Here is a 26,888-nt window from a genome sequence, read left to right as displayed (position 1 = left end):
TACAAGTCAGTCTCTCCTGAGTAGACTTTATCTTGCGTGCTTATTGCGGGGATTAAATGTCAAGATAAACGTATAACACAGATGAGGAACCGACCAGGGTTTTTAAGTTCCCACCTCCAGCCCCAGGCTATGAAGGAGCCGCCCGCGCAGGCGCCCCAGGCCGCTGGGCCGGAGGACCCGAGAGGCCCCGCCCCCTAAGGTGCCCGGCGCGCCTGACCGCGGACCTCCAAACGGGAGCGTCTGCGAGGAGGACCACGGCGGCGTCAGGCTTCTCCTTGACCTGCTCGGGTCCTCGGCCGCGCGAGGACCCCGCCCCGCCGCGCTCGCCCCGCCCCCGCGCCGAGGCTAACCCTCGCCCAGCTGACGGCCTCACGGCTGCTTCTGTGTCTCCGCGATGCCGCTCTACGAGGGCCTCGGGAGCGGCGGCGAGAAGACGGCGGTCGTCATCGACCTGGGAGAAGCCTTCACCAAGTGAGTGGCCGTGGGGTGGCTGCGGGCCCCGGGGAAGGGCGGTGGTCGCGGCCCCGCAGCTGTCGGTAGGCCCTTGGGCAGCCGGGACCTCCCCTCAGCGTCCCCTCAGACGTCCGCCCTCACCGCCTTGAGGCAAAGCTCGTCCTCGGTGAGGAGTGTGTCGTCTGGGAGGACTCTCGGCGGACCCCGGCCTGAGAGGCTCAGGAAGCTTCGGCAACTGCCCCGCCCCCGCCCAAGGTGATGGATCCGGGGCTGTCACTGCAGGGTTTGACAGCGGTGACCCGGAGGGAGTCTGCCTACCGCTGGCGGGGTCGGGTCGGAAAGCGGCGATCGAATCTTAAAACGCTTGTTGACTCTTTCCATCATAAAGCTTGTGTGGAATGGAACCCCGTTGTCAAGTAGATTGTTCCCCTAGAGTGTTGGAAATCCAGCTAGGAGGATCAGGCACACGAAGACTGTAAATTCTGTTGGTTACCCTGAACTCTTAGACCACATTTTGCAGTTTTAGAAAAGCAACTTGTAAACACTGGAGTAGTGGTCCTCAAAGATGCAGAGATCTCTTTCAAAGGCAGAGACAGAGACACAAACCTTAGAACATTTGAACAGTGCCCGGGGGATTGATGGAAATTTGAAGACTTTGGACCATCCGTTTAAGAGTCCTTGTATTGGACACAAGAGAAAACACAGAATTATATCATATATATGTATATATGAGGTGATGTTATATATGAAATACATATTAGGCTCAAGAGAAAACTGGCAGAATTACATCATATATACAAACGTGAAATAGAGGTGTTTGAATTATTATTATTATTTTACTATCTGTAAGTACTATCTCGCCTGCAGTAGACACCAGGCAACTACTAACTAAGTGATCGAGGGAACATACTTAAAAGTTGGTCCTTGGAAGCTACAGAATTGGATTAAACATTCTTGGTTATTCTTTCATTCTCTGCAAGGCCCTCTTTTTTTTGTTTTGTTTTTCAAGACAGGGTTTCTCTGTGTAGCTTTGTAGACCAGGCTGGTCTTGAATTCACAGAGATCTGCCTGTCTCTGCCTCCAGAGAGTGCTGGGATTAAAGGAGTACGCCACCACCTGGTCCACCGCCTGGCTCATATTTTATATTTTAAAAACATTCATGTGATAAACAATTAGAAATTACTACCTGAAAATAATTATTTTGGCCATACATTGAAAAAAATAAATTACAGGGATATAATTGAAAACACATCATTTAAAAATGATGTCAAGGAGAACTTAAGCTACCCCATTACATGTGCCTTGAGGACTTTGAGGAGCACTAAATGTAAGTAACATGGAGATAAGAATGGAAAGAGAAGCCTGGTGGTGCTGGTTCATGCCTTTAGGGATCTCTGTGAGTTCCAGGCCAGCCTGGTCTACAGAACTAGTTCCAGGACACTTAGGGCTGTTACACAGAGAAACCCTGTCTTGGGGAAAAAGAAAGGAAGGGAGGAGAAAGAAGTCACTGACTACTGATTTGTTGTTGTTTCTATTTTGTGGAAATGGTGTCTGATGTAGCCCAGGCTGGCACCAAACTCCTGATCCTACTCTCTCTGCCCTCCCTCCTGAGTGCTGGTATTGCAAATATGCCCACCCTGCTTGACTTAAATACTAATTTTTAAAAGGATGGAATATATAGTTTTTAAAAGTAATACCTGGGCCAGGGCTGGAGAGATGACTCAGTGGTTATGAGCATGTGCTATGTAAGTGAATGACTTCAGTCGATGAGAGACCACATATGTGATGTCATGGTTTTTCATTGACACATGTGCATTGTCATTGACCAGAGTTTCCTTATTCTCAATGATCATAGTTCCTGCCAATACATGTTTAGATGCATTTAGATGCACAAATGCTTACTCTTTTCTATGTTTTTATATATTTAGTTCTAAATATATATATATATTTAGAACACCATTGAGTTATAGTTGCCTGCATTGTTTATAATAACGTTATAGAAGTGTGTAGTCTAACAACAGTCACACACACATAGCTTTATGTGTAGTACACTGTATTTTTAGGTTTATGTAAGTATGCTCTCACAATGCTACAAAATAACTAAATCACCTACCAATGCACTTCTCATATCCTCTCATTAAGTGATGCATGACTACTTGGAGGAAGTCACAGAATGTATATCCAGGATTGTAAAAATAAATGTCTTGTCTAAAATTCAGTTAGAATTAAGAAGTGGGGAGAATAAAATGAGACACTGGCTTATTTCAGTATAACACATTTGAGGTACTTTGCTTCTTCCGTTTATCAGTAGATGCTATTATCTTTTTAGGTTTTTTTTCTTTGACCCTTCAAGTGCAGCAGAGGTATTTCCAGATGTTTTGTGGCACAGATTTAGAAAGAATGTTATAAGTCAAGTGTTTAATTTTCCATTTCTTTGCAGGTGTGGATTTGCAGGAGAAACTGGTCCACGATGTATAATTCCTAGTGTGATAAAAAGAGCTGGCATGTCCAAGGTATTTCTTTCTCCCCCCCCCCTCTCTCTCTCTCTCTCTCTTTTTTTGGTTTTTTGAGACAGGGTTTCTCTGTGGCTTTGGAGGCTGTCCTGGAACTAGTTCTTGCAGACCAGGCTGGTCTCAAACTCACAGAGATCCGTCTGCCTCTGCCTCCCGAGTGCTGGAACTAAAGGCGTATGCCACCACTGCCCATCAGTATTTCTTTTTTTAGAAAACTATGGTCTGGCAAGATGGCTCAGTGGATAAAGGTGTTTGTAGAGTAAGCCTGGCAGTTGAGGAAAATCCCAGAACCCATGTAAAGGTAGAAAGAGAGAATCAGTTCCACAAAATTGTCATCTGATCTCCACAAAAGTTCTGTGACACTCACGCTCATACATCATGCATGCATGCTCCTACTTTTGCAAGTGCTCAAGCGCTTGACACACACATACACACATGGGTGCTCGTGGGGGCACACACATTAATAAGATGTGCAAGTCAGAAAAATAAAGTAAAATAAAATAATTTTAAAAGAATTTTTTGTTGGATTTGGTTTTTTTGTTTGTTTATTTTGGTTTTGTTTTGGTTTTTGGTTTTTTGAGACGGGTTTCTCTGTAGCCCTGGCTGTCTTAGAACTCGATCTGTAGACCAGGCTGGTCTTAAACTCACAGAGATCCACCTGCCTCTGCCTTCTGAGTGCTGGGATTAAAGGCTTGCACCACCACTGCTGTTTTAATGTTTTGTTTTGTTTTTAAGTCAGTCTTACTGAGGTCTTTCTAATTTTATATGGCATGAATTTAGTCATGATGTGCGAATATAATTCAGAGAATGGACCAGGTCTAGAATATTTGAGGAAGCCATTACTGCTTTTGTGTTTAAAGATTTTTTTCTTTGTTTTTAAGATTTGTTTATTTTTATATTATATGTATGTGTGTTTTGCCTGCATGTATGCAAATGCACTTTATACTTGCAGAGGCCAGAAGAGGGCATCAGATCCCCTGGAACTGCCATTACAGTTGTGAGCAGGAACCAAACCTGGATCCTAAGTAAGAGCAGCCAGTGCTCTTAACTGCTCAGCCATCTCTTCAGCCCTTTCATGCTTCTTAAGCAGTTCTGAGTCTTAATCATCAGTCATTCCCAAATGATAAGTCAGCTGAGTTTTACAAAGCACTTATAAACACAGCTCTGTGTATTTACTTGTCCATGTATGTTTCTATGTCTTAAAATTCAAATTGCCACTTTTTTAGCCATTGCCAGTTATTTGGAATTCCTAGCACTTTTGTGGGGGATATTTGTTTGTTTGTTTGTTTTTGAAATAAGTTTTATGTGTCTCAGGTTGTCTTTAAACTCTTCCTTAAATTCAGATTCTCCTGCTGTTTTATAGACATGTGCTACCACATTGAGTTTTATACATTTACCATGAAATGTTTGGGCTCTGTATATGCAGTGCAGGTCCACCAACTGAGCTTCAGCCATAGTCCAAGGTTAATTGTTCTTAATTTTTATATCATTAATATCAATCCATTTATTATGAGGAAAAATATTAGTTAAAAAAAAGCACAAAAATATTATTTTGTTAATAAAAGAAATTTTAATTTTTTACAGCCAATCAAAGTTGTTCAGTATAATATCAATACAGAAGAATTATATTCCTATTTAAAAGAATTCATCCACATACTGTATTTCAGGTAAGTTAAAACTTTATTTCAGGGTTGGTTTTTTTTCCCCTAACTTCAGCAGTTAGATTTTTTTTTCCCTCTAATGCCAGCTGAAGGGATGTTTGGTACATCTGGTGCAAAAGAAGAAAATTGGATTCCATTGACCATTTGTTTATCTTCAACCTTTTAAAACTAGTTTTAAAATTTTTTGTGTGTGCATGCATGTATCTCTCTCTGGGCACTTGAGTGCCAAGGCATGTGTGTGGAGGTCAGAGGACAAATGTGGGCGTCAGTTCTCTCCTTCCACATGGCTCCCATGGATCAAACTCAAGCTTGTCAGCAGGTGCCTTTACCCTCTGAGCCATCTTGCCATCCCTCTCTTCAACCTTGGAAAAACATACTTAAAGATTAGAAAATTGAAAACCTAAGAAAACATTGATGTTAAGTGTCTCTTAATAAAGGGGATTGATAAGTAAATGATGAGATATCCTTATGGTGAAACTTTATGCAGTCATTATTAGGACTGAGGCTTCTTGCTCAGTGGTAGAGCACTTGCTTATTAGCATGCTCAAAGTTCTGCACTCTGTCCTAGTCATCAGTGGGGTGGGGTTGTTCTGTGCCTATATGTAGTGATTCAGAAAAGTAAGATGTATTGAAAAGTGAAAAAAAACACATCAAAGAACAACTAGGGATTGTGTATTTCTGCTTAAATGTTCATACTCCTCCATAAGAATGAGAAAGTAATGGCAGGCCAGTGGCACAATGGCTGACTGGTCTGACTGCGGATCAGAAGAATGAGAAAGTAATACAAATAATTTCTAGTACTTTTCTGGGCAATAGACTCTTAATGGTTTTCCAGTTAATGTCCATAGCAGCTGGAGTTATGTAAACTTACACTACTTTTACAAATCTATAAGAGAAAATATCTGTTTAATGGCTTATGGTGGTAATGATAATGGTTATAGTTGCTACTAAAGTGCTTTGCATACTCTAAGAACTTAGAAACATCGTCTTCTTGGAGCAATAAAATGAAGATGTCTTTTTATCATAAAGTACCTTAAGATAGTAGTACAATTTATTCTTAAATTGTATTACTTACCAAAAAAAGTACAGATCTTTATTCCTTTTAAAAACAAAACTATCATTTTTTCAGGCATCTGTTGGTGAATCCCAGAGATCGCCGGGTTGTGGTTATTGAGTCGGTATTATGTCCTTCCCACTTCAGAGAGACACTTACTCGTGTTCTTTTCAAATATTTTGAGGTACCTGTTTTTATTTTTAGTGTTACGTATATGTACATGTTGTGTGTGTGCACATGTATATGTGAGTATTTGTAGAGGCCAAAGATCCAGTGTTTTCCTTAATCATTTATCATTTTTTTTCATTCATTTTTGACATTTTTGAGGTCTTACGAAGCCCAAGTTGGCTTCAGACTTGCTGTATAGCTGAGGATGACCTTGAACTTCTGATTCTCCTACCTTCACCAAGCCTCCATCATCTTCATTGCTTCCAACAGTCTTCTAAGATCCTACCGTCAATGGCTTTTTTGCTCCAAGTTCCAACATCTTTCCAGTTCATCACAGCAATACCCCACAGACCTGCTACCAACTTCTGTCTTAGTTAGGATTTCTGTTGCTATGATGAAACACTATGACCAAAGAACTTTGGGGAGCAAAGGGTTTATTTTGCTTACACTTATAGGTTACAGTTCATCACTGAGGGAAGTAAAAGCAGGAACCTGGAGGCAGGAGCTGATTCAGAGGCCATGGTAGGATGCTGCTTACTGGCTTGCTCTCATGGCTTGGTCAGCCTACTTTCTTGGAGAACCCAAGACCACCAGTCCATAGTGGGCTGAATCCATGCCCTCCCTACATCAACCATTCATTTTAATTATGCTCTACAGCCTGATTTTATAAAGGGCATTTTCCCAATTGGGGTTCCCTTTTCCCAGATGACTGTAGCTTATGTCAAGTTGGCATGAGATTAGCCAGCACATGCCTTTACCTCCAAGTGCTAGGATTACACTTGGACCTCACATCTGTTTTTGTGCAGTGCTGGAGATTGAACCCATGGCTTCCTGCATGCTCAGTAAGTACTCCTACCAGCTGGGTCACCTCCCTAGCCTCTCTACCTTAGTTTTCAAAACAGGATCTCATGGATTCAGTTAGCCTGGCTGGCCATGAAGTCCCTGCTCTGTCTCCTCAGCACTTGGATTACAGGAGTGTGCCATGGCATCCAGCTTTATTTATATGGCTACCAGGGAGATCTGTGATCAAGTCCTCATGCTTGCACATCATGCACTTTCCTGAGGACACACCTGCCCAACTCCTTGAGATACCTATTTTTAAACGAAATTAAAGAATTGTTCTTAAGTAGAAAGAAGGCTGAAGAATGGATAGCTCAGTGGTAGGGCATTTGCCTGCCATATTCACTGTTCAAAGATAGTAAATCTTACATAGTACATTGTAGGGAAATGTTCAAACCAAGTTCACATTGTATCTCATGACGTGAGAGGTCCCAGGAGTGAGGGTTACCTCTTAATTTTAGTAACATTATATATAATCTTCATTTTATAACGATAATATACTGTAAGTTTACTGCATTTCCTAGTGAGCCAGAATCTTCTTAAATTTTTAAAAGTTTCTACCTTGAAATTAAAGTTATTTTCAAAAAGAGAATGGAAGATTATTTAAAGTGAATACAATATATTAGAAATTAGATGAGCCAGGCAGTGATGTTTGCCTAAAATCCCAATATTTGGGAGGTAGAGACAGAAAAGTAAAGGTCACCTGCGGGAAGACAACAGAATAATAAGGCAGATAAGCTCTCAGCTGAGGGAAAAAGAGTCTCTATTTCAGTTAGGTTTACATTGATATCCTTATTTATATATGACTAGAATACCCCTCTATTTAAGTGAAAAGAAATTAAAAATAGTATCTGGGTACTGGAGAGATGGCTCAGAGGTAAAGAGCACTGACTGATCTTCCAGAGGACCAGCACCCACATGGCAGCTCACAACTGTCTGTAACTTCAGTTCCAAGGGATCCCAGTTCCAAGGGATCTGGCATCCTCACACAGACATACATGCAGGCAAAACAATGTACATAAAATTGTTTTTTAAAAATGAATCAAAAAATACAACTTTTATTTTATCTGTCATTCAATTTTAAGAGACTGTCATATTTTGATCTGTGTCTATGTTATCACCAAATTCTGACTGGAAAAAAAAAGATTGTAGTTGTAGTTTTACTTTTCAATTTATACTGCTATGTTATGATGGGATTTTAAACTTTTAAAAATTTGTTTTTTATTGTTACTATTTTGGTGGTGGTTTTTTGTTTTGTTTTGTTCCGAGACAGGGTTTCTCTGTATGGCCTTGGCTGTCCTAGAACTTGCTCTGTAGATCAGGCTGGCCTCGAACTCACAGAGTTTTGTATTTACAGAGATCTGCCTGCCTCTGCCTCCCAAGTGATGGATGGAATTTAAGGTATATGCCACCACCATTGAGCTAATTTTAAATTTTTAAAAAGGTTTTATTATTATTGTGTGTATGTGTATGATAATGGATAGCCATGCCACAGTTTCAGTGTGTAGTTCAGAGGACAACTTGGGAGTCAGTTCTACTTTTACATGGGTTCCAGGGATCAAACTCAGGTTTCCAGGCTTGTGCCCCAAGTGATTGTACCTGCTGAGCCATCTTGCCAGCCCCTGGTGTTTTATAAATATAGTTCATAGTGCAAACTTTGCAAATAATGGTACTCATTATTTGCCTGACAGGACATACCCTGTAATAGTCCTATAATCTCAGCACTTGGGGGGTTGGTGCAGGAGGATCAGCGGTTTAAGGTCACCCTCAACTACATAGCAAGTTCAAGACCCTGGGAGGACTGTTGATGCATTTCAGGGGTAAAGTTGCTTGCTATTAAGCCTGACAATCTGAGTTTATTCAATCCCCAGGACCTATATGATAGAGGGAGAGAACTAACTCCCTCAAGTTATCCTCTGACTTCCATGCATGTGCTGCATGAACTCATGTGCGAATACACTGACACACACACACAGAGCCTGGGCTACATGAGACTCTTAAGTAAATAAGTGAAAAGAATTGTTTTCTAAAACTGGACATAAGAGTGCATGCCTGTGATTCCAGCCCTTGAGACTTAAGAATGAGCGGGAGGTCACTGGCTGTCAGCCTGTCTGTCAGCCTGTCTGTCTCACCCTGCTCCCAAATGGAAGGGAGAAGTAGGGGAAGGGGATTCTTTCCAGTATTTTATCTCAATGGCAAAGGCATCTAATTTATAATATTATCTCTGAACATACATTTTTTGGGGATTTTATATCTTTCAATATTCTACTGCAAAAAAGGTAGTGTTGATAAAAATGCTTCAGAATTATCATTTGGGAATGAAACAACCTAGTTAAATTACTTCTGTTTATTTCAGTATACTTTGATTATCTTAACCAGAAAGCTAATTCTTCATTTAACACCAACATTGTACCTATGAATTTTTCCAGTATATTTGCAAACAAATCAGATGTCTTTTTAAACACCCCCAGTCTCACTGCTGCTCTGTTGTTTTCCAGGTTCCATCTGTCTTACTTGCTCCAAGTCATCTGATGGCTCTCCTGACACTTGGGATTAATTCTGCCATGGTCCTGGATTGTGGATATAGGGAAAGCCTGGTGTTGCCTGTATCTTTTTATTAATTAGCACAATGTTGTGGGCATTTTATTATTGGTTTGTTTTTTAACTCATTTTGACTAAAGTAAAATGGTTTTTGCTATTGAAGTGTTTGGGATTACTGTGTGCAATATGAGTTATCATGTGGTAGAGTTGATAGACTTGTAAGATTTCAACTTTTTGTAGAAATTACCATTATAATTCAGTCATAGTTTATGCTCCGGGAGCAGATCTAGTCAATATTGTGTTCAGTTTTCACGGTGCATTATCAGCTAATGAAGATAATTAAATTGTAAGAAAAGAAATCATACAAAGAATAATTGGATATACTAAGATGGGGAAGTTAAACTAAAAAAAGAATTTTAAATGGTAGAAAGAAATTGACCTTCATTATAGCTGTCAGAATAGTATACCATTGGGTTATGAGCTGGGGCAGGTAAGGACAAATCTAGGCTGTACTTCTTCACTCAAGCAACTTACTTATACTCTTGGCATCAGTTTCCATCTCTATAAAATAGGGATGATATTTCGTCTCATGGGAACTCTGTGTGTTGAGCAGGGTAGTCTTTTAATATAGGACCTGACATGTAGTTTATATCATCCAACAAGGGACTGCTAATAATTCAGGCTGTTACAGAATATTACCACTGGTTTAAGTGTAAACACTTAAAATATAGGTAGGCACTCTATAGAATTTTCACAGCGAATGTTGCTTCATTGAAAACATAGTTAAAGTACGTGAACATAAGACTAGCAGTTTTGAGATCTAGATTTAATATGAGAAGAAATGTTTACAGGAGGGAAACTTAAGTTAGGCAGTAGCTTTTCAGATATGAAGTACTTTGTGTTCAATTCTCAAAACAACCCTGCTCCATAAGTACTATTTTCAATTAAGTGATAAAATTGAAAGTTAGGATAAGTTTATCTAAGCATATGGCTAGGCTAGAAACCTGTGTTTGTGTCCAAAACTGACACTCATCACTATGCTTCTTCCTTTTTGTAAGGATTGTACTTACGGAATGTTATCTAGAACAGTATATGAAGTAAGGTCATAGCTGCATAGTATGGTCTTGTGCACAGTCCTTTCAGCTCAGCCAGTAGGAAGACAGGGTGGGCTATATATGGATTTAAAAATCCAAGAAATTCATATAAATTAAAGCAGTAAAAATAGTACTTATTTAGCCCAGTATATTGAAAATATTATTTCTCTGTGTAATCAATATAAAAATTATGGGATAATCCAAGTGTTTTTTTTTTTTCCTTTTTTAAACTTCTATAAATTTGCCTCGTAAAGATATCAAAGTTCTGCCGGGCGTTGGTGTTACACGCCTTTAATCCCAGCACTCGGGAGGCAGAGGCGGGCGGATCTCTGTCAGTTCGAGGCCAGCCTGGTCTCCAGAGCGAGTGTCAGAATAGGCTCCAAAACTACACAGAGAAACCCTGTCTCTGAAAACCAAAACAAAAAAAAGATATCAAAGTTCTGAACAGCTGAATTTTAAGTCTGTTTTGTTTTTTGGGTTTTTTGTTTGTTTGTTTGGTTGGTTTGGTTTTTGGTTTTTTTGAGACAGCTTTTCTCTGTGGCTTTGGAGGTTGTCCTCGAATTAGCTCTTGTAGACCAGGCTGGTCTCGAACTCACAGAGATCCACCTGCCTCTGCCTCCCGAGTGCTGGGACTAAAGGCATGCACTACCACTGCCTGGCTTAAGTCTGTTTTCTTTAGTGAACACTTTGTAAAAGACTTGTCCCTAACTTTTCTGTAACTTCTAAAACAAGCAGTAAGAATTTACCACCAAGCTTGATTAGAGCAGTATGGTAGAGGGTGCTATAAATATCACGGAAGCAGTTTATCTCCTAAGACGGTTATGGCCTTGACTACTCTCTAGATATATGAAGGCATCCCAGTACTGAACTGCTGGGGAGCACTCCCCTTAGGAGGAAAAGCTCTTCACAAGTAAGTTTCTTGGATGTTTTCTCACCAATGCCGCAAGGGCCAGTGCTTGGAATCTGATTTTTAATTTATTCTTTTTAGATGTGAATGCATTCATCAATTTTTTTGTTTTGTTTCAGACAGGGTTTCTCTGTGAAACAGTCCTGGCTGCTCTGGAACTCACTCTCTAGACCAAGCTAGTCACAAACTCACAGAGATCCACCTGCCTCTACCTCCTGAGTGCTGGGATTAAAGGTGTGCACCACCACCACCTGGCATCAATTTGTTTTTTTTTTTTTTTCTTTTTTAAATTTTTATTTATTTACTTATTAAGTATACAGGGTTTTGCCTGCATGTGTGTTACAGATGGCTGTGAGCCACCATGTGGTTGCTGGGAACTGAACTCAGGACCTCTTGGAAGACTACCAGCCAGTGCGCCTAACCACTGAGCCATCTCTCCAGCCCTCTGGCATCAAATTTTTGTTGAGATTTTTTAATATAATTACAACATTTCATCCTTCCTTCCCTTTCCTCCCTCCAAGCCCTGCCGTCTACTTTCCCCTTAAAATTTATGGCCTCTTTTTTCACAAATTGGGGGGTGTGTGTGTGTGTGTGTATGCACGTGCACACATGCATGTATACATATATGTTCTTAAATATAGTCTGTTGAGTCCATATAATGTTATGGGCATGTATGTTTTTAGGACTGACCATTTGGCATTAGTCAACCAATTGGTGTACTCTTCCCTAGGGAAGACCTCCTCTCCTGCTCCCAGCTTTCCTCAGTGGCTTATAGTTCTTTGAGTAGGGTTGTGACCTTAAGGGCTTTTCTTTGTCCACTGTGGCATGTCAGGTGGTAGTATCTTTATTCAGCTCACATTTGGACAGTCATTTTGGTCAGACTGTGGGTGTAGTTCTTATATTACTAAGAGACAAAATCTAGCAAACTCCCTGATCCTCTTTATCTTTACAATCTTTCTACCTCACTTCTGCGTGTTCCCTAAGTCTTAGGTGCAGGAGTGTTTGTAGTTGTATCTGTTGGGACTGGACTCTACAACTCCAATTTTGATTGGTTGTAGTTTTCTGTAGTGCTCTCCCTCTCTTGCAAAGGGAAGTTTCCTTGATGAGGGGTGAGGACTACAACTGTATCTGAAGATTTGGAGTCAGGAGCCTCCTATGAGAGAGAACATTTACATTGTTCTTCCCATTTTGAGTTTTCTCACTCAATAACATCTTTTCTAGTTCCATCCATTTACCTGCAACATTCATGATTCACTTTTCTTTACAGCTGAATAGGATTCAGTGTATTTTCTTCACACATATACATAGTGTATATGTACCACGTTTTCATTATTCATTTGTTGGTTAAAGTACAATTCAGTTGTTTTCATCCACCACCTCCCCCAAGACAGAGTTTCTCTGTGTAACAGCCCTGGCTGTCCTGGAACTTGCTTTGTAGACCAGGCTGGCCTTGAACTCACAGAGATCCACCTGCCTCTGCTTCCTGAGTGCTGGGATTGTCTCACCATTCCTGGTTTATTTCCATTTCCTGGCTGTTGTGAATAGAGTGGCAGTGAACATAGCTGAGCAAATATCTGTGGAGTGCGATGTTGAGTCCTTTGGCATATGCCAAGAAGTGGTCTAGCTGGGTCATATGGTGGATTTATTTTTAGCTTTTTGAGAATTCTCCACACTGATTTCTCGAGTGACTGCACCACTTTGCAATCCTAGCAACAGTGAAAGAGGGTTCCCTTTTCTCTGCATCCCCTCCCACATTTTATGTCAGTTCTTTTGTTGATCTTTACCATTGTGAAGGGAATAAGACAAAAATCTCAGAGTTGCTTTGCGTTTCCTGATTGCTAGGGATGATGAACATTTTTTGAGATATTTCTCAGTCATCATTTCCCTTCTTTTGAGAACTCTCTGTTCAGGTCCCAGGCCCATTATTTGAATGCGTCATTCAAATGCCTATTAGGTGAAGTTATTAGATAAGAAAAAGATTGTCACTTTCGGTATTTTAATTTCAATAACTTTTTCAAATTTCAGGGAGTTGGAAACTCAACTGTTGGAACAATGTACTGTTGACACTGGTGCTGCTAAAGGACAGAGCCTTCCCTCAGTAATGGGTAATGTGATGTTTAAGAGTGGACTGTATTCATCATGCTTTTAGCTTGTATTTTAATCTCTGCCCATTGCTAGTTAGCCTCATTTCCCCAAGCCACTCTTGACCTTGCTCCAACTGTAAGTCATTGTTGCTCATAGTAAATCCAGTTGTGTGTTAACACTCATCTTTTCTAGAACTCTTGGAATTTTTAGTCACCTTTTCCTCCAGAACTCTCCTTTTATTTCTGAGTATCCTTTCTTGGTTTCTTCTGCTCTTACTTTCTCTACTTGTGGTTCCGTGGGGGACTTGGTGTGTATGTGTGTGTTTTGTGTTCTACTGACTTGTAAGTAGCTGTCCTCTCTTCTCTGACTAAAGTCACCTCTGCATGCTGTTGGTCCTCAGAGCCTGGGTCTGGTTTTTCTGAACTTGACACTCATGCTTCCAAAGGATGTTAGATACAAACCCTGCATGTCTTAAAGCCTCAAAACCGTATTCCCAGAAGTGAACACAGCTTCTCTTCTCTTGAAATTGTTCAATTAGTTATTACTAGATAAAGGTAGTAACATCTTAGGGAAGAGGGGAAATGATGACATTATATTTTAATTTTTTTAAAAAAATATAGTAACGTCTTCCAGGACAGCGAAGGGTACACAGAGAAACCCCTGACTCCAAAAACACAAACAACAAAAGTAATAACATCATCTCTTTCTCCTTCTAGAAAACAAGGAGTTAGCAAGTCTTCTGAATTCTTCCTCAGAAAAGTCTAATTTCATCTGTTGTTTTCCTCTTCATACCTCTGCTGTTGTGGAGCAGAGTCACTGTAACTTAGCCTTCATTATCTCATGCTTGTTCCTTGTGAGCCTGCGCCTTGCAGACTTGGCTTATTTCATACTGTTTTCCCTACATTGGTAAGAAGTGTTTTGGCCCCTATAAATTAACCCACATTTCATATCTGCTACACACTTTTCCATAATCTCATTCTGTTCTCCCTCTTAACCTGAACTCTACCTCGTACTCCTCATTTCAGCTAAAACTGTTGTCTCCCCATCAGCAAGAGAACTTATTTGCACAGCCCTCTGTCTTTATCTTAGTATCTTACCTAAGAACTGCCTCCCACCCCACACACACTGCCTAGGATTGTATTCCTTTTACATGGCCCAGCTGGAATGTCGACCCTTGTATGGATTTTCTTGTCTTCCCTAAGCAGAGAGGGCTTTCTTTCGTAAATCCTCATACGACACCTTCCCATCAGCTTAACTGTCTCCAAAATAGACTTCGAGAGTCCCTGTCTTACTTTTTAGATTGATGGCATCTAGTGCCAAAAGTACATTGGAAAGTATGTTGGAAAGAAAAAAGAATGCAGTTTTAGGGGTAGTTGTCTTTTCATGTTTTCTTATGATTCTTTCTTGATAGTTAAGATTAATAGCAATTTTCGTTCGATTGTAGAAATCTAATTGGTTTTTCTATAACAAATAAATTTTTACTATCTTAATATGTCATTGATGACAGTTAAATTACAAAATATCTCCAAAGATAGTAAGTTATAACATTCTGGAATGTTTTTTAAAGATAATACTTTAGACTGGCCATGAGCTGTGCTCAGTAGCAATCCCCTTGTGACTGAGGCCAAGGCATTGCATTTGAATTTGCACAGGCAACGTGGAGGTCCTGACTGGGGTGGGAAAAGGGGTGTCTAGTATAATGTTAGAAACTCTACATTCTTGGGATTACTCTCCATAGTAAACCTTCTTTGACTTATTCTGATCTTTTCTGACCATACCCCTCAGAATCCTATCATTACATTTCTGACATTGAGAAGTCAGAACTACCATTTTTTCCTGAATCACTCAGAGGACAACCAGAGATGTGAACAAATTTAAAGTATTTTCCCTGGAGTCCTTAGCAAGTTTTAGATGAAAATCTCTGGTGTGCTGGAGAGCCTCAAATGAATTTTGAATTAGCCTCTTTTACTTAGTATTTAGAACCTATTTTTTAAAAAGAGTGAATAATGTCAGTACCTGGAAACCTAGGTAGATTGTGAGTTCAGGGCTAGCATGGGTCACATAGCAAGACCCTATGTCCAGAAATAAGAATCTAAGTACCCTGATTTGGAAAGTGTATAATATAAATTATATACCAAACACGATGCTTTTTGTTCTACTGAAATGACTGAAATTCAGCACTTCGGAGGCAGAGGCAGGTGCATCTACAGAGTGAGTTCCAGGAGAGGCTCCAAAGCTACACAGAAAAATCCTATCTCAAAAAACCAAACCAAAAAAAAAAAGACTGAAACTAAATTGAATTTTACAGAGCCACTAAATGGCTATTATTTACATTCTTTACTTGGAAAATTTAAACAGTTGTAGTTATTTGCCAAGATTGTATCCTTTTTTAAAAAGTAGCATCTAAATCTGACTAAAATAAACCATTAATTTTCAATCCTTCACTTTAACCAACAGAAAACTGCTTCTTATCAGGCGTTTCTTGGAAGTTATTTGAAAGAGGACAGCAGCTGTATTGTACAGTGACTTTAGTACTTATTCCCAGATTGTTTATTCTTACAATACAGTTCCATCTTTCTCATTTGTTTGAAGCCAGGATTAAATCTTGCAGAATCTCTTTACCATCTTGAGAAGTAAATTTTAACAGTTTTTTTGGTTTGTCCTTTTCTTGAGGTGAGGCCTCACGTAGTCCAGTTCTAAACTTACAACATGGCTGAGGGTCTTACTTACTATGTAGCCTTGACTAACCTGGAACGGAATATGTAGACCAGGCTGCCTTCCCACTTATAATTGATCCCATTGCCTACGTTTCTTAAATGCTAGGATTGATTAAAGGTGTGAAACACCGCACATGGCTGGTTTTGAAGACTTTAAGTTTTGGTTACAAAATTGTGTTTCTGCCTCAGAAATCCAGCGTGCTGACAAATAATCAGTAGTATAGCCAAAAGTTTATATTTTTACTCTTTGTTTGAGTGTATTGACTTGCTTGTTTTAGAGACTAGGTCTTGTTATATAGTCTTAGTATGTAGCCCAGGATGGCCTTGAACTTGAAGCAGTTCTCCTGCCTCAGTTTCCCAAGCCACCTTGCCTAGCCTTTTACTCTTTTTTTAAAATGTCATCTTTAGAAAGGATTGAGAAACAGCAGAGGGTGCTAGGGGAGCAATGTGATTAAACTGTTATATTCATGTGTGGAGATGGAGTTCATTATGAATCCCATTGTTTTGTACAGCTAATGTATGCTAAGAAAAAAAATAATCATTTGTACCCTTTACTTTGAAGTAAAAGTACTTCTTTTTAAAATTGTGTGCTGGGTGTTGGTTAACAGCAAGATGGCTTGGGATAAAGCACTTGCTGACCTGAATTTACTTTTGGGAACACACATGGTAAAAGGAAAAAAAAAAACATATGACTCCTACAAGTTGTCCTCTAAGTGCCACATGTGTGCCATGCACGTGCCTGTCTCCTCCCACATATGTGTGGTTTGTGATATTACTGGCAGCTATTGTCATATGAAAGATGCAAACACAGAACTTAACTTTTTTTTGTAAAATAATAGTGATTCGTCTGTAAGCCCTGTATTTTTCTGGGAGTCTTGTTGGAAAATAGCCAGCAAACCTCCTTATGATGCAAAAGATTTCCATAGTCTTTTCTACTATATTTTAAGTGATAATTAAATCTGTTATCTTTTGTAGTGTTGGGTGTTGCCCCCACAGCCTTATGTATCCTGTGTGTGCACTGTGCTACTGAGCCCCACGGTGGCCATGTTGTAAGGTGTACAAGCTCATTGGCTCTATAGCTCTCATAGCATTGTTGCACTCCTGGGGTCAGTCTGTCTGCTGTCTCTTCAGGTGGAATGATGAAACTTTCTCCCTAAAAGCAAAGTTGCTTTTGCTATTAGGCCTTTAAAATGATTGTAGTACTTAAATATTTTTTAATCTTACTTAAATGAAAAATGGGGAAAGGATAGAATTCAATAGGATTTTTAAAAATTATTATGAAAGTTCTTTAATTCTTAATAAAATTCTCTTTCAGGTTCAGTTCCAGAAGGTATCTTAGAGGATATTAAAGGTAAGCAGAGTTTTTTTCTATCAACATGTGGATCCTTGGGATGAGCTCAGGTGTCAGGCTTGACAGCAAGTGCCCTAACCTGAGCCATCCATCTCTCTGTCTCTGAAGTTCTCGCTTTTGCCTTTTTCATTCTTTAGTGTTAGTTTAAGGGCATGTCTTTCTAAAAATACAGATAAAAATATATTCAGAGTAGAACCATGTGCCTATAAATCTCAGCACTTGGGGCATATACATACATACATACATACATACATACATACATACATACATACATACATACATACATAGTAAGTTCCAGGCCAGGTAAGGCTATCCAATACAAACAACAAACAAATAAAGCCATGTTGCTGAGTAATTTTCTTTTTGTTGTTGTTGTTTTTTGTTTTTCCAGACAGGGTTTCTCTGTGTAGCTTTGGTGCCTATCCTGGCACTTGCTCTGTAGACAGGCTGACCTCAAACTCACAGAGATCTATCTGCTTCAGCCTCCTGGGTGCTGGGATTAAAGGCGTGCACCATCAATGCCCGGCCTAATTTTCTGTTTTTAAAAAGATTTATTTGGGGGCTGGAGAGATGGCTCAGAGGTTAAGAGCACTGACTGCTCTTCCAGAGGTCCTGAGTTCAATTCCCAGCAACCACATGGTGGCTTACAACCATCCATTATGAGATCTAGTGCCCTCTTCTAGTGTGCAGATATACATGGAAGCAGAATGTTGTATATATAATAAATAATTTTTTTAAAAAAATAATTTATTTGTATGAGGATTTTACCTGCATGTATGTATGTGTACCACATGAGTGCTTGGTGCCTGTGGGTGTCAGAAAGCATCAGATACCTTGGAAGTGGAGTTAGGTTGGTTAGTTAGTTGTGAACCACCCTGTAAGTGCTGAGAACAGACCTTGGTCCTCTGGAAGAGCATGTGTTGTTAACTGTTGAGTCACCTCTCCAGCCCCCAACAGAATTTATCTTCAAATGAGTAGTAAGTAAACACGTTACCATAACTGTGTATGTAATGTTTTACAAATAATTCAGCTAGTGTCATTAGATTTCTTGCATTTAGTACCACTTTCCTTCAGATTTTAAATTTTTACTGACTCCTGTGTCTAAAGGTCTTATTAACAGTATTTTCAAAAAAAAAACAAAAGTCTTAAGTGTTCAAAATGCAAGGATTAGAAGGATAGAGTAGTGGGCAGATGGTATTTCTGAATGTCCCGTGTCCCATGCAGGAAGTACTTCCTACAGAGACTCAAGCTAAGAACCAGGTAGAGTTTGTGTCTTCCAGGATTTTTTTAAAGGAACAAAAGAGAAAAAAATAGAAAACCTAAAAATACATGCTGTTTAATGGGAAGAGCTGTCTTTCTTTTATGGTGTTGTAGTTTACTTATATTGTGACACTTCTACAAAGGCTATCAAATGACAGAATAGTTTCTTCGAAGGTATTTTTAATCTGTGGTTTTGTAGGCAACACTCCCCAAGAGAAAGGACCCTGTACCCTGCTCTTGAGAATGTTTGTCTGTCTTCCTGGGCTCCTCTCTAATCTCTATGCCTCTACCTTCCTCTCTCTTTATCTCCCTGGCCCCTCTTGTGTTTCTCTTAAGCTTCATGCTTAAACCTGTAGCAAAAGATCTCTAAGCTGGGTGGCCCATGCCTTTAGTCCCAGCACTCAGGCAGAGGCAGGCGGATCTCTGTGAGTTTGAGACCAGCCTGGTCTACAGAGCAAGTTCCAGGACAACCTCCAAAGCCACGGAGAAACCCTGCTTTGAAACCGAGCTCCCCCCCAAAAAAAAAGTAAAATAAAGAACATTTTTAAAAAATCTCCAATAAAACTTCAGCTGTGGCTAAGAGCACTGGCTGCTCTTCCAGAGATCCTGAGTTCAATTCCCAGAAACCATGTGGTGGATCACAACCATCTACAATAGGATTCAGTGCCCTCTTCTGACATGGAGACATACAGACAGACAGAGCATTCATATACATAAAATACATAAATAAGTAAATCTTAAAGGGAGGGTGCCGGGCATTGGTGGCGCAGGCCTTTAATCCCAACACTTGGGAGGCAGAGGCAGGAGGATCTCTGTGATCTCCAGATCGAGTGCCAGGATAGGCTCCAAAGCTACACAGAGAAACCCTGTCTCAAAAAAAAAAAAAAAAAAAGCATGGGGGCAAGGGCTGAAGAGATGGCTCAGAGGTTAAGAGCACTGGCTGCTCTTCCAGAGATCCTGAGTTCAATTCCCAGCACCCACATGGTGGCTCACAACCATCTATAATGAGATCTGGTGCCCTCTTCTGGTGTGCAAGCATGCATGCAGATAATTGTATGCGTAATAAATAAATAAAATCTAAAAAAAAAGAACAAAATAACCTTCAACCATGCTTGATAAGAAAGCATTGAAATAATACATGATTTTACAGAAGAGGGATGTGTAAATTGTATGTGCATGTGAATAGAATTGTTCTGGTGTAAGCGCCCCACTCCTTTAACAGTCGATAACAAAGGCTCCATTTCCTCCTCCTCAAGTGCGAACTTGCTTTGTAAGTGATCTGAAGCGCGGACTACAAATCCAGGCGGCAAAGTTTAATATCGATGGGAATAGTGAGGTAAGCTTAGAAATATCTTTTTTGAAAGTAATTTCCATGCTTGCTTATGATTATACTCTTTTTTGTTTCTCTAACATTTCAGCGCCGCTCTCCACCCCCAAATGTTGACTACCCACTGGATGGAGAGAAGATTTTACATGTGCTTGGATCAATCAGGTTAGACAGTGATTATTATGAGCAAAATAACGTGTTGAATTTTGGCTCTGAAAAATATTTATATAAGCCTTCAGGTGAGTGTTTCCAGGTTAACAATAAAATGTTTCTCATGATGTTTCATTTTTTTTTATAATTTTATTCAGCTTTTTAAAGTTTTAAAAATCCCTTTCCTGGTCATCAGAATAATTCAGAATATGTTTTAAAATAAAATATGTTTTAAGAACAAGGTAGTAACTGTTTTAGACTTTGATATCCATATAGTCTTTTTTTGTTTTGTTTTGGGCAGGGGGGTTCGAGACAGGGTTTCTCTGTGGCTTTGGAGGCTGTCCTGGAATTAGCTCTTGTAGACCAGGCCACTTTACACATGAAGGTTTTTTGGAACATAGGCATATTACAAGGTCAGTTTTGTACTCAACCTGTAGAGTTGAATAGATGAAAAGATTATATGGAGGGCCAGGCGGTGGTGATGCACACCTTTAATCCCAGCACTAGGGAGGCAGAGGCAGGCAGATCTCTGTGAGTTCGAGACCAGCCTGGTCTACAAGAGCTAGTTCCAGGACAGCCTCCAAAGCCACAGAGAAACCCTGTCTCAAACACACACACACACACACACACACACACACACATACACACACACACACAAATGTGGGATGCCTGGTATAGTGCCTCACACTTCAATTCCAGCATGTGGGAGGTAGAGACAAAAGGGTAAGGAATTTGAAGTCAGCTTCAGCTACATGGAGCCTTGCTTCAGAACAGCTTAAAAAGGCAAAGGGTTTCATTAACTTTTACAGAGTAAAACTTCTTTTCTGTTGTTATATTTGGGGTGGGGGTAATGAAATACAAAACATACAAATCTTCCTTCCCCAGTATCTAACACTTGAGGAATGGATTCTTCCTATATGCCAAACCTTGTTTTACAAGCATATTGCATCCTCCTCTCAACCCCGTCGGTAGACACTATTTTCCCCATTTACAAAGAGAAAAGCTTTGTATTTCATTACATAATTCATGAAGGTGGCTCTGCCACTTAAAAACATTACGTTGGTATAACTAATGGTTTATTCCATGTCATATGATGCCAATGAAGTGCTCTCTTTTCTTTGTAATCTCATTAGAGACTCAGTTGTGGAAATTCTTTTTGAACAAGATAATGAAGAGAAATCAGTTGCCACTTTAATATTGGATTCCCTTATGCAGGTATTTTTATGAACTTTCCCTTTGTTGTGTTTTCTTCTGTATTTTTCCTTATCCTATATTATTTATAAGAATAAAATAGTAGCCGGGCATTGGTGGCACACACCTGTAATTCTAGCACTCACACCCGATCTCTGTGAGTTTGAGGCCAGGCTGGTCTCCAGAGCGAGGGACAGGATAGGCTCCAAAGCTACACAAAGAAACCCTGTCTTGAAAAACCAAATAAATAAATAAATAAATAAATAAATAAATAAATAAATAAATAAATAAATGATTTTTCTAGCTGGGTGGGAATGGCACATGCCTTTAATCCTAGCACTCTAGAGACAGAGGCAGGTGGATCTCTGTGAGTTCAAGGCCAGCCAGGGCTGTTACACAGAGGAACCCTGTTTCAAAAAGCCAAAAATAAAATAATTTTCTAGTCTCTTTTTTATTGTAATTTTTATAGAATACTCTTACCTTTAAAAAAATACTTTGTGTTTTTTTTGTTTATTTTGGTTTTGGCCTATCACTCAATATATAGACCAGACTATCCTTGAACTTGTGGCAATTCTTCAAATTCTCTGCCTCTTTCTCTTGAGTGCTTGGATTACAGGCATGCACCACCACACCTGGCTTACATTTTCTTACTTTAACTTTTCTGTGGAATTTTATTGTTAATGCTGCTAAGAATAGTGGTAATTGAGTGGCCAAGGCGGGGGGGGGGGGGGGGGGGGGGGATTTCCTGGCCAGCCTGGTTTATATTGAGAATTCATGCTAGCATGGATCATGAAGTCTCAAAAAAGCTTTTTTCTTAGTATTTTAAAAATATTCATAGGGCCAGCAAGATGGCTCAGCAGGTAAGGACATCTGCCACCAAATCTGATGGCTTAAGTTCAACCCCAGGACACGTATGTTAAAACCCACTCCTGCAGGTTGTCCTCTGACTTTCACATGTGCGCTGTGGCATGTCCACACCAATACACATAGACATATATAAAATACATGAGTGTAAAAATCATGTGAAAGACACACATTTCTATTAATGAGTTTGACTTTGGCCTTGAGTGAGATATGGTATCTCAAATCAGGTATTAAGTTTGAACAAAGCAATTTTTTTCAGAGCAGAAATAGCAGACTTCTTTTGGACCTCAGGTAGCTTTTACTTCTGCAAATTCAGTTCTCTGGTATTGTATTTTCAAGTGCTTGAGGCGTATAGATCTTTGTTTAGTGACTATGTTATGATAGAGCTCCATCTGAAATACCATCACTGTGGAAGGTACTGTCTGCCTCTAAGACACCATTCCTTGCAGAACTAGATCACTCCTAAGTCTTAGAACAGATGAGGAAGTGCAGTTCTGAGAGGGTCTGTGTGAGAATAATCTGGCTGTGACATCTGGCACCCCCTGGGTTGCCAGGCTGATCTGAGTGTCTAGGCAGAGGTCACTTCTTTTCTCCTTTTGAAGCACGGTGTCTAGAAGCTGTGCTAAGAGTATGACCTTTTCAGTAGAGCAGACTGTCCTCCAGTCAAGGGTACCTGAATATGTGCTGTCCTTCAAGAACCTCCAAACAAGCTCTGAGAGTATTGTCTTCCCACCAAGCAACTGGCCTTTGGTGTGGTAGTATAAACATAATAATACCTTGAAGAGTTAAGTTTTAAGCCAGGTACAGTGTTACACACCTATTATCCTAGCACTCTAAAGGCAGAGAAAGGAGGACTGCATGTTGGAGGCTAACATGAGCTATGTGGTGAGTTCCTGGTTATATTTTGCTGTCTCCAAAAACAAACAAAACAAAAGTTAACAGGTAGGGTCGTGGTTGAATGTTACATGCTTTCTTACATAAAAAAGGTAGTTGTTGCTTTCATACTCTGCCCAGCATAGTTATTCTGACTTGAAAATGAGTACACTCACACAAATGGCCTATGCTACTTCGAATTTACTATATACTATTTTAAAGTCTGAAACTATGGGCCAGCTAGATGGCTTAGTGAGTAAAGGCACTTGCCACCAAGCATGGTAACATGAATTCAATCCCTAGGACAGAGCCCACTCCTGCAAATTGTCCTCTGATCTCTGCACAAGCACTGGCACCTATATGCCAGTGTGCATGCGTGTGCACACACACATACATTTAGAGATTGTCATAGAGGGTAATACAGAGGCTGAGTGTGGTAGGGCATACCTTTATTCCCAGCACTTGAATAAAGAAACAGTACAGTCTCTTACAATACACCTGCTGCTGCTGTATACAGTGTCCATTTCTGTGTAGTAAGTCCAGCTAAACTGTATTTATCTAATTAAAAATAATGCTTCTCTTCTTCATAACAGTGCCCAATAGACACCAGGAAGCAACTGGCAGAGAATTTGGTAGTCATAGGTGGCACATCTATGTTGCCAGGATTTCTTCACAGATTGCTTGCAGAGATACGGTATTTGGTAGAGAAACCAAAATACAAAAAGACACTTGGCACCAAGACCTTCCGAATTCATACTCCACCTGCAAAGGCTAATTGTGTGGCCTGGCTGGGAGGTAAGATCTTAGTCGTGAGTGTTATTACTAATGAGTGCATCAAAATAAGTGATTCACTGTAGCTGGATCCCAGAGCAGACTAGTGTCCTCTCACAATCCACCTTTGGAAGTGATGTTTGTCCTCGGGAAAGCTTAGCCAGAGATGAGAATGAAAATTTATTTCCACTGAGAAATAAGCTGGCAATCCAGTTACTTAGGAGACTGAGACAGGAGGATCAAGAGTTTGAGGCAAGCCTGGGCTACATAATGAATTCCAAGCCAGACTAAGCTACAAAGTGAGACCTGCTTCAATTGAACAGATACTTTTCAAAAGTTATATGAATTTATAGAATTATATGCCTGTTTCTGCTGGCCTGCACTGTGATTTTTTTTTTTAAGTACACTTTATCCTTAGGGATGGATGTGATGGCACATGCTTTTAATCCCGTCATTCTGGAGGCAGAGGACAAAGTAGTCCATATAGTGGCTCCAGGCCAGCCAAGGCTACATAGTAAAACCCTGTCTCAAATAATAAGTAGACTTCATCCATTTGAAGTCATCCTTTAGAATAGTGAAGGTTTACTCTAGAGTGGTACTTGTTGCTACTGACATTTGTTTCAATGGTGGAAATTGGTTCTTTGCTTTATCATTGCTTTGTGATGGAGCCCATTGAGTGCTCTAAGGGTGGTATTACCACTGGATAAGCATGTAGTCTAATAAGTAGCTACCTAGAGAACAGCAATCACAGTTGTGTACATCACACATTGTGCATTTTATGATACAGCCAGTGTCAGGATCATACATTTAGAGAGGAAAAACAACCAGGACAGCCAGGACTGTTACACAGAGAAACCCTGTCTTGAAAAACCAGGAAAAAAAAAAAAAAACAAAGAAACCTAAAACCTAATCCCAGATGAAAATTCAAGATTAACCAAATTTTTTTTTTTTTTTTTTTTTGTTTTTCGAGACAGGGTTTTTCTGTGTAGCTTGGGAGCCTATCCTGGCACTCGCTCTGGAGACCAGGCTGGCCTTGAACTCACAGAGATCCACCTGCCTCTGCCTCCCAAGTGCTGGGATTAAAGGCGTGCGCCACCAACGCCGGACAAGATTAACCAGATCTTACCATATAACAAAGAGTATTGCATTCATTTAAAAATACCATCTGTAACTCCAGTTCCAGTGGATCTAACATCTTCATACTAATGCACATAAAGCAAAAAGTTAAATAAATTATATAAAGTAAATTTCAAAAAGTATGAAAAAAATCTTAATACTTTTAAATGATGCCTTTTTGGGCTTTGCAGTTTTATTTAATGACGTAACAGAGTTATGACAAAGATAGAGTCTTTCCCTAAAGTTGAAAATCCTTTCACCTCATTCTGTTTAATTTTCTTTTAGATTTTGTAATACCATATTCACTATAAACTGCAAAGGGTCATTTAAGTTGCTTTCAAGATAGGAGTTATGGTTGATCCTGTTCTTCAAAATCCCATTGAAGTATTTGAGAATATGATCTGTACTGCTGGATTTACCAGTCCCTCTTTTTATAGAATGGATGTACATGGCTTACAGTTCTCCGATATCATCTTAGCTGTAATGTATCTCACTACACAGGTGCTGTTTTTGGAGCTTTGCAAGATATACTTGGGAGCCGCTCCGTTTCAAAGGAATATTATAATCAGACAGGCCGTATACCTGACTGGTGTTCTCTCAACAACCCACCTTTGGAAATGATGTTTGACGTTGGGAAAACGCAGCCACCGCTTATGAAAAGAGCATTTTCCACCGAGAAATAAAAGTTTGAGTAGATTCAGCTGTGCTTTATTTCAAATACTTAATTAGAAATAAACTGTACAAAGTATGTAGGATGCTTTAAAATATATATAGGTGACTTTTATGTAACAAAGCATTTCTGTATTTTCTCTTTGCATTAATATTTAATTGATTTCACTTTGTCTCTTGTGTGGTATGGTAAAATAGTGGATGCCTGTGAGATACGTTGTATTTGTATCAATAAAATATAGTTAAGCTGTTCGATTTCAGAAGTTTATTATGTAGCGGAGTTTCCTCCACAGCTCACCTAATCTGTCTTGAGCATTAGAAATTCCTTTCATTCTACCACTTTTAGTAGTTACTAAATCAATGCATTAATTATGTGTAGGTATGTGTGTGCATGTGAATGCAAGTTCCTGTGGAGGCCAGGGGCATCGGGTCCCCTGGAGCTGTGGTCACACTGTGAGTCAGTCACCTGATACAAGTGCTGGGAACCAAACTCAAGTCCTCTGGAAGAGCCAGCTACCAAGCCATCTCTCCAGCCATTGTTTCAGATAATAGCATGGTCTGTTCTTTCAAATCCTTTGTTTCACTCTATGCCCCTGAGAAGTAGGGCTGCTTTTCCAGGCCCATCTGATCTTTCAACTGAGAGCAGGGCCAGGAAGTCATTAAGCAAGGTGTGGAAATGTGCACTTAGGAGCTTCATGTTGGAGAACATGTAGTCTCTGCATTTCTAAGAATTATAGTTTTTACTTCCTCACAATTTTTTAATAAATGTATTTGTTTCGGGGTAATTATTCACACTGACACTCGATACTGCTAATAAAGTTTATCTTGAATCGGGGCAGAATAAGTGATTGGCTGAGCAGAATTCACCATAGAGATTTTAGAGGGTCCAGATAGGGGGCCACAGGAAGAAATGAGGAGGGGCTAAGCTATGGGGAGAGTTAGGGTCAGCTGATCATTCCTTCACCAGTCTTTCAGTTTATCAGGTTTTCCTAATAGAGCAATACAGGTAAATGCTTCACATATCCATAACGACACTAATCTTTGCTTTTATGGTTTATATTTTAGCACAAGGTTTTGTGTGTGTGTATGTGTGTGTGTGTTTTAACAGACTCATAATAAGTTGTTTAACTTTTTTGGGAGGGGTGGGGGTTCGAGAAAGGGTTTCTCTGTGTAGTCTTGGCTCTCCTGGAACTCACTCTGTAGACCAGGCTGGCATCAAACTCAAGAGTCACCTGCCTATACCTCCCGAGTGCTGGGATTAGAGGCTTACACCACCACTGCCT

General features: G+C 39.9%; 1 protein-coding gene across 1 annotated transcript; it reads left to right on the top strand.

Moving 5' to 3' along the window:
• The first annotated feature begins 308 nt into the window (after positions 1–308).
• On the top strand, positions 309–25,860 carry Actr10 (actin related protein 10). Its single transcript, XM_027418204.1, has 13 exons — positions 309–471; positions 2,894–2,966; positions 4,551–4,633; positions 5,757–5,865; positions 9,188–9,295; positions 11,167–11,234; positions 13,257–13,336; positions 17,349–17,384; positions 19,901–19,980; positions 20,063–20,136; positions 21,255–21,336; positions 23,643–23,844; positions 25,438–25,860. Exons 1-13 carry the CDS (start codon positions 395–397, stop codon positions 25,617–25,619), a joined length of 1,254 nt encoding a protein of 417 aa, XP_027274005.1. The 5' UTR covers positions 309–394; the 3' UTR covers positions 25,620–25,860.
• Positions 25,861–26,888: the final 1,028 nt, after the last annotated feature.

The sequence above is a fragment of the Cricetulus griseus genome, chromosome 5, assembly GCF_003668045.3.
Source record: "Cricetulus griseus strain 17A/GY chromosome 5, alternate assembly CriGri-PICRH-1.0, whole genome shotgun sequence".
Lineage (NCBI taxonomy): Eukaryota > Metazoa > Chordata > Mammalia > Rodentia > Cricetidae > Cricetulus > Cricetulus griseus.
Note: the sequence above shows the minus strand (reverse complement) of the source record. Positions and strands in the feature narration are given on the sequence as shown.

Excerpts from the sequence above, each read along its gene's own strand:
- Actr10 (XM_027418204.1), top strand. The coding sequence starts at position 395 with ATGCCGCTCTACGAGGGCCTCGGGAGCGGCGGCGAGAAGACGGCGGTC. Across the intron at positions 17,385-19,900 it reads TATCTTAGAGGATATTAAAG|TGCGAACTTGCTTTGTAAGT; the intron begins GTAAGCAGAGTT and ends CTCCTCCTCAAG. Across the intron at positions 20,137-21,254 it reads CATGTGCTTGGATCAATCAG|AGACTCAGTTGTGGAAATTC; the intron begins GTTAGACAGTGA and ends TAATCTCATTAG.